General features: G+C 40.3%; 1 protein-coding gene across 1 annotated transcript in view; it reads right to left on the bottom strand.

Moving 5' to 3' along the window:
• Positions 1 to 3638: 3638 nt before the first annotated feature.
• rad54l (RAD54 like) overlaps positions 3639 to 10721 on the bottom strand; it is a 40540-nt gene continuing 33457 nt past the window's right edge. Inside the window, exon 18 of the mRNA XM_043698970.2 lies at positions 3639 to 5256. Within this exon, the coding sequence (XP_043554905.2) occupies positions 5055 to 5256 (202 nt within the window). The 3' untranslated portion in view covers positions 3639 to 5054. The remainder of the gene's footprint in view (positions 5257 to 10721) is intronic.

Genomic DNA, 10721 nt, shown 5'->3' with positions numbered 1-10721 from the left:
TTGGAGTACTGTCAGCAATTCTGGCATTTTAGGATATGTTGGCCTTGAGGAGAGCACAATATTTACCAGACTGAAGCATAAACTCCAAGATTTCAGATGGAGAGATTGCATATAGTTATAATCCCTGGAATTTAGAAAGTGATTATCAGATGAAAGGTTGCAATATTGCAAGGGAGCAGGTATGTGAGAAATCTCTACTGTTTGGAGGAGTCTAGGACTAGATGGCAAAGTGCAATAATTGGAGCCACACCTTCCAGCAATGAAATTATGAAACTCCTCCACACAAAGGGTAGTGGGAATTAGGAAATCTTCAATGAACAGCTGTTGATTTTAGACCAATTATTAATTTTAAATCAGTGATTAGTATACTTTTGTTCACCTAAGTTTCAGAGTTTGAGAGTAAAGGTTGTTATGAAAGTGTAAAAGTGTACTGTACCTTTGAGAGTGAAGGACTTGGCAAGCACACCAAATGCTGGAGAATTTACAATTAACATTTGGTTCAGAACAGATAGCACTGGCTGAGATACTTTGAGACAAAAACAAATTTGAATTTGGTCAATCAGTTTAAACTATACCCCAAAAATACTAAATTCCAATCAATGCTTTGGGGTATAAGACTGTGGAAAATTGAACAGTTGGGAGGAGAACGGCCAAGCCAATGACTTCTGCAAACTGCCCAGAGAATAGCTCTCTTAAAGATACCTTTATCGATCAGTAACCTGTGAAGCAAAATCCCCAAGAAGACAGCAATACAGAGAAGAACTGAAAGCTGTCTGGTTTTGAGATAAGAAGTTTTGTTTTGTAAATCTTAATCAGGGATTTTATTGGACTAGTATTGTAGAGGGGGAAGGTAAAAGATAGGTTAGAAGAAGGAGTTGTAAATAGTTGTTAGTTAATTATTCTCTGTTACACTTTAAGAAATAATTTTTTTTACTTTAAATAGTTGTTGGCCACTCAAATTTTCACAGATTACTACACGAGATAAATCTTTTCTGTGTTGCTGGGTTAAGTTATGCAGGAGGATTTACCTGTTTAACATATTTAACAGTTAACTGTTATGACACGAGGTAAATCCTCCTGCTTAATTTAACCCAGAAACACAGAAAAGATTTATCCCATGCAATAATCTGAAAATTTGAGTAGCCAAGAAGGAAAAAAAAAATTTTATTTCTTAAAGTGTAACAGAGAATAATTAACTAACAACTATTTACAACTCCTTCCTCTAACCTATCTTTTACTCTCCCCCCCCCCCCCCCCCCCCACAATACTAATCCAATAAAACCCCAATTAAGATTTACAAAACGAAACTTATCTCAAAACCAGGCAGCTTTCGGTTCTTCTCTGTATTGCTCTCTTTTCTTCTCGGGGATTTTGCTACACAGGTTACTGATTGATAAAGATAACTTTAAGAGAGATATTCTCTGGTCAGTTTGTAGATGTCATTGACTCGGCAGTTCTCCTCCCAAATGTTCAATTTTTCCCGGTCTCATATCCCCAAAGCATTGGATTGTGTCATTGGCTTTTAAGATTGTCAATATACTAAATTCAAACTTGATTGGAATTTCATATTTTCGGGGTACAATTCAACTGATTGGCCGAATTCAAATTTATTTTTGTCTCATGGCAACTCAGCCAGTGCTATCTGTTCTGAACCAAATGTTACATTTGTAAATTCTCTAGCACTCCGTATGCTTGCCAAGTCCTTCACTCTCTTAAAGGTACAGTACACTTCTACACCTTCGTGACAAGGCAGATATATGGAGTTGGTTTCAAATCAGTTATTATCTCATTGAATGGTGGAACAGGTTTGAAGGATGAAGAGATGCAATTGTACTAGAAGGGATGTGGGGGACATCCAGGAGGTTGCTACTTGGACACCAAAATCTTGCTTTGAGGACATTATGGAAAGGTTAATTTCTTTTGTTTCAACAGAAGCTGAATCAAGACCCAATTAATTTTAAAAAATAGTCTAGATAGAGTTGGAGGAAGGCTTTGTTTCACTTGGCTAAGGGGCACATGACCAGGAGGCATAGATTCAAGGTAAGCAGTCAAAGGTTTAGAGGCATTACTTGGGGAAATATTTAAACACAGAGGGCGACGGGGATTGGAGATCATTGCCTGAAAAGTAGCAGAGACAGAATATTTCAATTTTAAGAAGTATTTTGATATGATTTTAAATCTGATTCTGTTGGATGGTTGTTTTTTGATTAATACAGACGTGATTGGCCAAATCTTCTGTGATTCCAAAGTGGCCTCCTCCTGTTTCTACGTTCCTCACAGCAGCAGTAACTAGTTCAAATCTAACTTGGAGACATAGGAATTATTTGTTTTGTTCTTTCACTTGCAAATAAAGAACCATAGAATGGTCATAGCCCAAGACAAGACAATTCAGCTCATTGAGTCCATGTTAGCTCTCTGAAAGAGCAATTTAATCCCACTTGCTCAAATCTTTTGAAGTTACTCTGCAATTTATTTTTTTTTCTCTCAGGTGTTTATCCAATTCCCTTTGAAAGTCACGATTAAATCTGCCTCCTTGACCCTTGTTCCAGATTCCAAAACATTCACAACGCAATGAAGATTTTCCTTTGTGCCTTTATTCCCCCAATCACTTCAAATTTGTCCTCTCAGGCTTTTGGTTCTTCTACCAATGGGATTAGTTTCTCTCTATCCAGACCCTCAAGAATACCTCTATCAAATCTGTTTTCTGTTCCCTCGGGAAAACAACTTCAGCTTCTCCAGCCTATCATTGTAACTGAACTTTCTTAGCCCTGGAGCCATTCTTGTAAATCATTTTTGTATCCTTCCTAAAATCTTTATGCCCTTTCTTAAATATGTTGTTTAGATTTAAGCTGAACCTATGTTTTATAAAGGTGGTTCATAATTCACTTTTATCCTCTGTGCCTTCATTTATTAAGCTCAGGATCATTTCCGTCTGTTTAACCAAATTCTCAAACTGCCCTGGCACCATCAATAACTTGTGTACATACACTCACAGATCTAGCCCCAGCAAAATTATTTCAGTTTGATATATTTTCTTTGTAGTGTTTTTTTTTTGCTACAGTGTCCCATTAAGGGCGGTTCATTCTTTAGTTAGGGTTTTTCCACTTTGTTCTAAAGAATATATTCATAGATCGCTGTTCCAATGCCCACTTTGGAATTGTATCCTTTATATTACATTGCTTTTCTTCATTCTTCCTACCAAACTCTCTTATTTCACACAACTCGTCACCAACATACATTTACACTATGTCTACCTATTCCAACATCCTGTCCATGTCTTCCTGAAGTTTATCACCATTCTCCTCATAGTTCATAATACCAAGTTTTATATCATCTTCAAATTTCAAAGTTGTGCCCTCTATACAAAAGGCTGGATCATTAATAATGAGAGAAAAATCTTTGATCATTTTTTGTGGGTCCTCATGACTGAGGAGACTGCAAGGAGGTCCATGGAACTGGCAGTTCACACTAATTTTTTGTGCTTGAGGGAGTTTCTGCAGCTGCATCAACTTTGGATACTTTGAACGTGTGTGTTTGGCACAAATGGTCCTTAATTTTCTGAACTAAATTTTACAACTGGCCTCCACGTATTGGCCATTTGCAATATTTCCCCAAGAGAGGTAATCTGCAATGCAGAAGTTGTAGGGCATTTTTTAGCTGTTGGTTATGTTGTTTGTACTGATCATCTTAATATCATTTACCCTGTAATAATTCTCATAGGAGAGATGAATGGGGCCTTAGTGTATGGACTTTAATACTCTTTTGACAATCAGTTTTTCAGATGCTCAAGAATTTATACCTTTGTACAAATCTACCTTTCTTTTGAATTAAGGAAACTTTCTGCCTTGTGCTTTGGACGTCTGATTTCATTGGTAGTAATACAGATCTTGCAGTCTCAGCAACTAAAATAGGGTGAAGGAGAATTTGCAGTGCTCTGTTCTACAGTTAACCAGGGAGGATGCTTATTATGACAAGAAAAGACATGAATGTGGAGGATATGATCGGTATGTTCACAGATGAGACATTTCTGGTGTAAATAGCAAGGAGATCCTTACACTACAGCCTGTGTATATTGTTCTGAGCAGTGGCATAAAGAATTTAACAATGTGTGAGGTGATGTATTTTGGGAGGACTAACAAGGCAACAGAGTTCACATTGTTTTTCCAGTGTGTCAAAGGGACCTTGGTGTGCATGTCCATAGATCCTTGGAGGGACTAGGACAGGTAGATAAAGTAGGTGGTTAAGGAAGCATATGAGGTGCAGAAAGACAGAAAACTGATCACCTGAAGACTTAGCCAGACATTGCCACTACTCCTGTCTCTCTGCCTGTCTCCAAAGAATGGGAAAGTTCACTCCATAGTGCTTTAAGTCAAACAAAAATAATAAAAAACTACAATTTCATTAAAACAAAATGAAGAAAATATTTAATACAATGATAATGTACATTTTCCAGAGACCAATGTTTCTCAGTAACACACTGGAAATAATGTAAACTGACTTTGTAAGGGCAAAGGTGACAGTCAAGAAAGATTGTATTAGATACTCAAACTGACTTAATTGTCAAATCAATTTTCTCAAAGGGAAACTGAAAATACTATATCCACACTTTAGTGCCACTGATTTCCTCTGTAGATCAAAACGTAACAATGCCTTAAACAATATTTACAAAAACAGTTCAGGAAAACACTTCTCTATTCACAATAGATTGTATATCTCCTCTGTGTAATATGATGTCCAGTCCTTCATGTTCTATTAGAGGGGAGAAGTCTCAGTAGTATTTCAAATGAAAATAAACAATGTCCAAGAGCATTTCCAAGAGTGAATAGTTTAACCACATACACAAGGCAGTGGCGCTTCAATTTACAATTATAGGTTGAAGTGAAGTTAGACCAAGGAACCTGCTGATGCTCATTCAAATTCCATGGGCTCCACTGAAAGCACAGCACAGTCAAATCTGTATTCAAGCAGACTGGGCTGACATGAAATTAATTTCACATGCCATTGGTTAACAAGAAGTCATTTTTCACGACAATTTGTACCTGAAATTGTCCGTCTTATATAACTCCATGCTGTTGCTCATGCGAGTGATGATGAAACACAAAGGAAATGGCAGCATCCCAAGCAGACTGTAGGACCATGTCTCGTAGTCCACGTTTATCTGCACAGTGATTCCACTGAGAAAGATCGGATGTACAGTCTGAGCCCTCAGGAGGACGACGCACCTGGTGTCCATTTACACAACGGCGACATTTTAACCTTTAGAACAGATGCAGGCTGTTAGTCACATTATGGTGAGCTTCTGATAGAGAACTATCAAATATGCAAGCATTTACAAAGCTATTGCAGTTTATAAATTAAGATAATAATAGAACATTACCCTGAATTGGAGAATGACTGACAAGGCACAGTTCATCCTTTGTCAGCTGTCCTGAATTCTCCATTTAATTTTAATGTCTTAGGCTAATGTCATAGAGTCATAGAGATGTACAGACTCTTCGGTCCAACCCGTCCATGCCAACCAGATATCCCAACTCAATCTAGTCCCACCTGCAAGGATCCAGCTCATATCCCTCCAAACCCTTCCTATTCATATACCCATCCAAATGCCTTTTCAATGTTGCAATTGTACAAGCCTCCACCACTTCCTCTGGCAGCTCATTCCATACACATACTATCCTCTGCGTTAAAAAGTTGCCTCTTAGGTCCTTTTTATATCTTTCCCCTCACACCCTAAACCTATGCCCTCTCGTTCTGGACTCCCCCACCCCAGGGAAAAGACTTTGTCTATTTATCCTATCCATGCCCCTCATAATTTTGTAAACCTGTATAAGGTCACTCCTCAGCCTCTGACGCTCCAGCGAAAACAACCCTAGCCTGTTCAGCCTCTCCCTGTAGCTCAAATCCTTCAACCCCGGCAACATCCTTGTCAATCTTTTCTGAACCCTTTCAAGTTTCACAACATCTTTCTGATAGGAAGGACATCAGAATTGCACGCAATATTCCAACAGTGGCCTAACCAATGTCCTGTACAGCCGCAACATGACCTCCCAACTCCTGTACTGAATATTCTGACCAATAAAAGAAAGCATACCAAACACCTTCTTCACTATCCTATCTACCTGTGACTCCAATTTGAAGGACCTATGAACCTGCACTCCAAGGTCTCTTTGTTCAGCAACACTCACTAGGACCTTACCATTAAGGGTATAAGTCCTGCTAAGATTTGCTTTCCCAAAATGCAGCACCTCGCATTTATTTGAATTAAACTCCATCTGCCACTTCTCGGCCCATTGGCCCATCTGATAAAGATCCTGTTGTAATCTGAGGTGACCTTCTTCCCTGTCCACTACATCGCCAATTTTGGTGTTATCTGCAAACTTACTAACTGTACCCCTTATGCACGCATCCAAATCATTTATGTAAATGACAAAAGGTAGTGGACCCAGCACCGATCCCTGTGGCACTCCACTGGTCACAGGCTTCCAGTCTGAAAAACAACCCTCCACCATCACCCTCTGTCTTCTACCTTTGAGCCAGTTCTGCATCCAAATGGCTAGTTCTCCCTTTATTCCGTGAGATCTAACCTTGCTAATCAGTCTCCCATGGGGAACCTTGTCGAACAAATACTGAAGTCCATATAGATCACAACTACTGTTCTGCCCTCATCAATCCTCTGTTACTTCTTCAAAAAACTCAGTCATGTTTGTAAGGCATGATTTCCCACTCACAAAGCCATGGTGACTACTACTAATGAATCCTTGCCTTTCCAAATACATGTATATCCTGTCCCTCAGGATTCCCTCCAACAACTTGCCCACACTAACATCAGGCTCACTGGTCTATAGTTCCCTGGCTTCTCCTTACTGCCCTTCTTAAACAGGGGCACCACATTTGCCAACCTCCAGGTCTTCCAGCACCTCACCTGTGACTATCGATGATACAAATATCTCAGCAAGAGGCCTAGCAATCACTTCTCTAGCTTCCCACAGAGTTCTAGAGTACATCTGATCAGATCCTGGGGATTTATACACCTTTATGTCTTTCAAGACATCCAGCACTTACTCCTCTTTATGGGCATTTTGCAAGGTGTCACATCTATGTCATTATTTTCTATATCTCCCATATCCTTTTCCACAGTAAATACTGGTGCAAAATGCTCGTTTAGGTATCTGCCCCAACTCCAGCGGCTCCACACACAGGCCACCTTGCTGATCTTTGAGTGGCCGTATTCTCTCCTTAGTTACCCTTTTGTCCTTAATATATTTCTAAAAATCCTTTGGATTCTCCTTAATTCTATTTGCCAAAGCTATCTCATGTCCCCTTTTTGCCCTCTTGATTTCCCTCTTAAGTATACTCCTACTTTCTTTATACTCTAAGGATTCACTCGATCCATCCTGTCTATACCTTACATATGCTTCCTTCTTTTTCCTAACCAAACCTTCAATTTCTTTAGTCATCCAGCATTCCCTATGTCTACCAGTCTTTCCTTTCACCCTAACAGGAATATACTTTTTCTGGATTCTCGTTAACTCATTTCTGAAGGCTTCCCATTTTCCAGCCGTCTCTTTACCTGCGAACATCTGTCCCCAATTAGCTTTCGAAAGTTCTTGCCTAATACCATCAAAATTGGCCTTCCTCAAATTTAGAACTTCAACTTTTGATCTGGTCTATCCTTTTCCATCACCAATTTAAATCTAATAGAATTATGGTTGCTGGCCCCAAAGTGCTCCCCCACTGACACCTCAGTCACCTGCCCTGCCTTATTTCCCAAGAGTAGGTCAAGTTTTGCATCTTCTCTAGTAGGTACATCCACATACTGAATCAGAAAATTGTCTTGTACGCGCTTAATAAATTCCTCTCCATCTAAACCTTTAACACTATGGCAATCCCAGTCGGTGTTTGGAAAGTTAAAAACCCCTACCATAACCACCCTATTATCGTTACGATAACTGAGATCTCCTTACAAGTTTGTTTCTCAATTTCCCTCTGACTATTGGGGGGGTCTATAATACAATCCCAATAAGGTGATCATCCCTTTCTTATTTCTCAGTTCCACCCAAATACCTTCCCTGGATGTATTTCCAGGAATATCCTCCCTCAGCATGGCTATAATGCTATCCCTTATCAAAAACGCCGCTCCCCCTCCTCTCTTGCCTCCCTTTCTATCCTTCCTGTAGCATTTGTATCCTGGAACATTAAGCTGCCAGTCCTACCCAACCTTGAGCCATATTTCTGTAATTGCTATGATATCCCAGTCCGATGTTCCTTACCATGCCCTGAGTTCATCTGCCTTCCCCGGTAGGCCCTTTGCATTGAAATAAATGCAGTTTAATTTATTAGTCCTACCTTGTCCCTGCCTGCCCTGACTGTTTGACTCACTTTTGTTCTCAACTGTACCAGTTTCAGATTGATCTCTTTCCTCATTATCTCCCTGGGTCCCACCCCTCACCATACTAGTTTAAATCTTCCCGAACAGCTCGAGCAAATTTCCCTGCCAGTATATTAGTCCCCTTCCAATCAAGGTGCAATCCGTCCTTGTACAGGTCACTTCTACCCCAAAAGAGATTCCAATGATCCAAAAATGTGAATCCTTCTCCCATACACCAGCTCCTCAGCCATGCATTCATCTGCTCTATCCTCCTATTCCTGCCCTCACTAGCTCGCAGCACCGGGAGTAATCTAGACATTACTACTCTCGAGGACCTCCTTTTTAAATTCCTGCATAACTCTCTGTAATCTTCCTTCAGAATCTCAACCTTTTCCCTTCCTATGTCATTGATTCCAATGTGGACAATGACCTCTTGCTGGCCCCTCTCCCCCGTGAGAACATTCTGCACCCTCTCTGACACATCCTTGATCCTGGCACCAGGGAATCAGCACACCATTCTGATTTTTCGCTGCTGGCCACAGAAATGTGTCTGTACCTCAGACTACAGAATCCCCTAACACAATTCACCTCTTGGAACTCAACGTACCCCTCATTGGATCTGAGCCAGTCTCAATACCAGAAACATGGCTGTTCGTGCTACGTTGCCCTGAGAATCCATCACCCCCTACATTTTCCAAAACAGCATACTTGTTTGAAATGGGTATAGCTACAGAAGGCTACTGCACTAGCTGCCTATCTCTTTTACCTTTCCTGGGGTTAACCCATCTATGTGACTGTATCTGAGACTTTCCCCCCTTCCTATAACTGTCATCCATCACATACTGTTGCTGTTGCAAATTCCTCATTGCTTCTAACTGTCTCTCCAACTGATCCATTCGATCTGATAAGATTCGCAACCAACAGCATTTATTGCAGATATAATCCGCAATAACCCTCAAACTCTCTTTAAACTCCCACATCTGACAAGGGGCGAATATCACTCTACCAAATGCTATGACCTCACTGTTGCAAATTCAGATTATGATTGCGGATCTCAAATGAACACCTCAGAGGATCTCAAGATTGATAATATGTTATTTCTCATAGTCAAGGAAGGGGAAACAGTACGTTCATTTTGGGATGCTAATACAACTCTCTAGAGACTAGGATGCTTGACAATTGTCTTTGAGTTATAAAAAAAGGCGTGGTAGAGACGTGCTAAGGAAAGAAATACAAGTTAGTGAGTTTGGCTAAGATTTGTAGCTCAGGTTGTGGCTCTGGATGTAAGTTTGCTTGCTGAGCTGCAAGGTTCATTTTCAGACATTGTCACCATTCTAGATAACATCACCAATGAACCTCCATTGAAGCACTGATGTTATGGCCCGCTTTCTATTTACATGTTTCGGGTTCCTTGGGTTGGTGATGTCATTTCCTGTTCTTTTTCTCAGAGAGTGGTAAATGGGATCCAAATTGACGTATGTGTTGATAGAGTTCCGATTGGAACACTGTGCTTCTAGGAATTCTTGTGCGTGTCCGTTTGGCTTGTCCTAGGACGGATTCTTTGTCCCAGTCAAAGAGGTGTCCTTCCTCATCTGTATGTAAGGATACTAGTGATACTGAGTCATGTCTTTTTGTGGCTAGTTGATGTTCATGTATCCTGGTGGCTAGTTTTCTGTCTGTTTGTCCAATATAGTGTTTGTTACAGTTCTTGCAAGGTATTTTATAAATGACATTAGTTTTGCTAGTTGTCTGTATAGGGTCTTTCAAGTTCATTAGCTGATGTTTTAGTGTGTTGGTGGGTTTGTAGACTACCATAATGCCAAGAGGTCTGAGTAGAGTGGCAGTCATTTCCGAGATGTCGCTGATGTAGGGGAGTGTAGCTAGGGTTTCTGGACGTGTTTTGTCTGCTTGTTTGAGTTTGTTGCTGAGAAATCAAAGGACTATGTTCATTGGGTCCCTGTTCTTTTTGAATACACTGGATAGGTGGTTTTCTTCTGCTCTTCGTAGTTCCTCTGTGCTGCAATGTACGGTAGCTTGTTGAAATATTGTTCTAATGCAGCTTCCTTTGTGGGTATTTGGAGATTGCTTCTGTAGTTCAGTATTTGGACTGTATGTATTGTTTTCCTGTAGACGCTGGTTTGTAGCTCCCCCAACTACATGGATGACACTTTTGTCATCACTAAACAAAACAAGTTAGAGGAAACCTTCAAGACCATCAATAATACCTTTACTGGCATAAAATTCACAAAGGAAGAGGAAAACAACAACAAACTGCCATTCCTAGATGTCACAGTAGAGCGAACAGCCAATGGAACTTCAAACCAGCGTCGACAGGAAAACAACACATACAGAC

Source organism: Chiloscyllium plagiosum, unplaced genomic scaffold (genome assembly GCF_037043375.1).
Source record: "Chiloscyllium plagiosum isolate Xiang-an unplaced genomic scaffold, Cpla_swu_hap1 HiC_scaffold_9, whole genome shotgun sequence".
Taxonomy (NCBI): domain Eukaryota; kingdom Metazoa; phylum Chordata; class Chondrichthyes; order Orectolobiformes; family Hemiscylliidae; genus Chiloscyllium; species Chiloscyllium plagiosum.
This window is presented reverse-complemented; position numbering and strand designations above follow the sequence as displayed.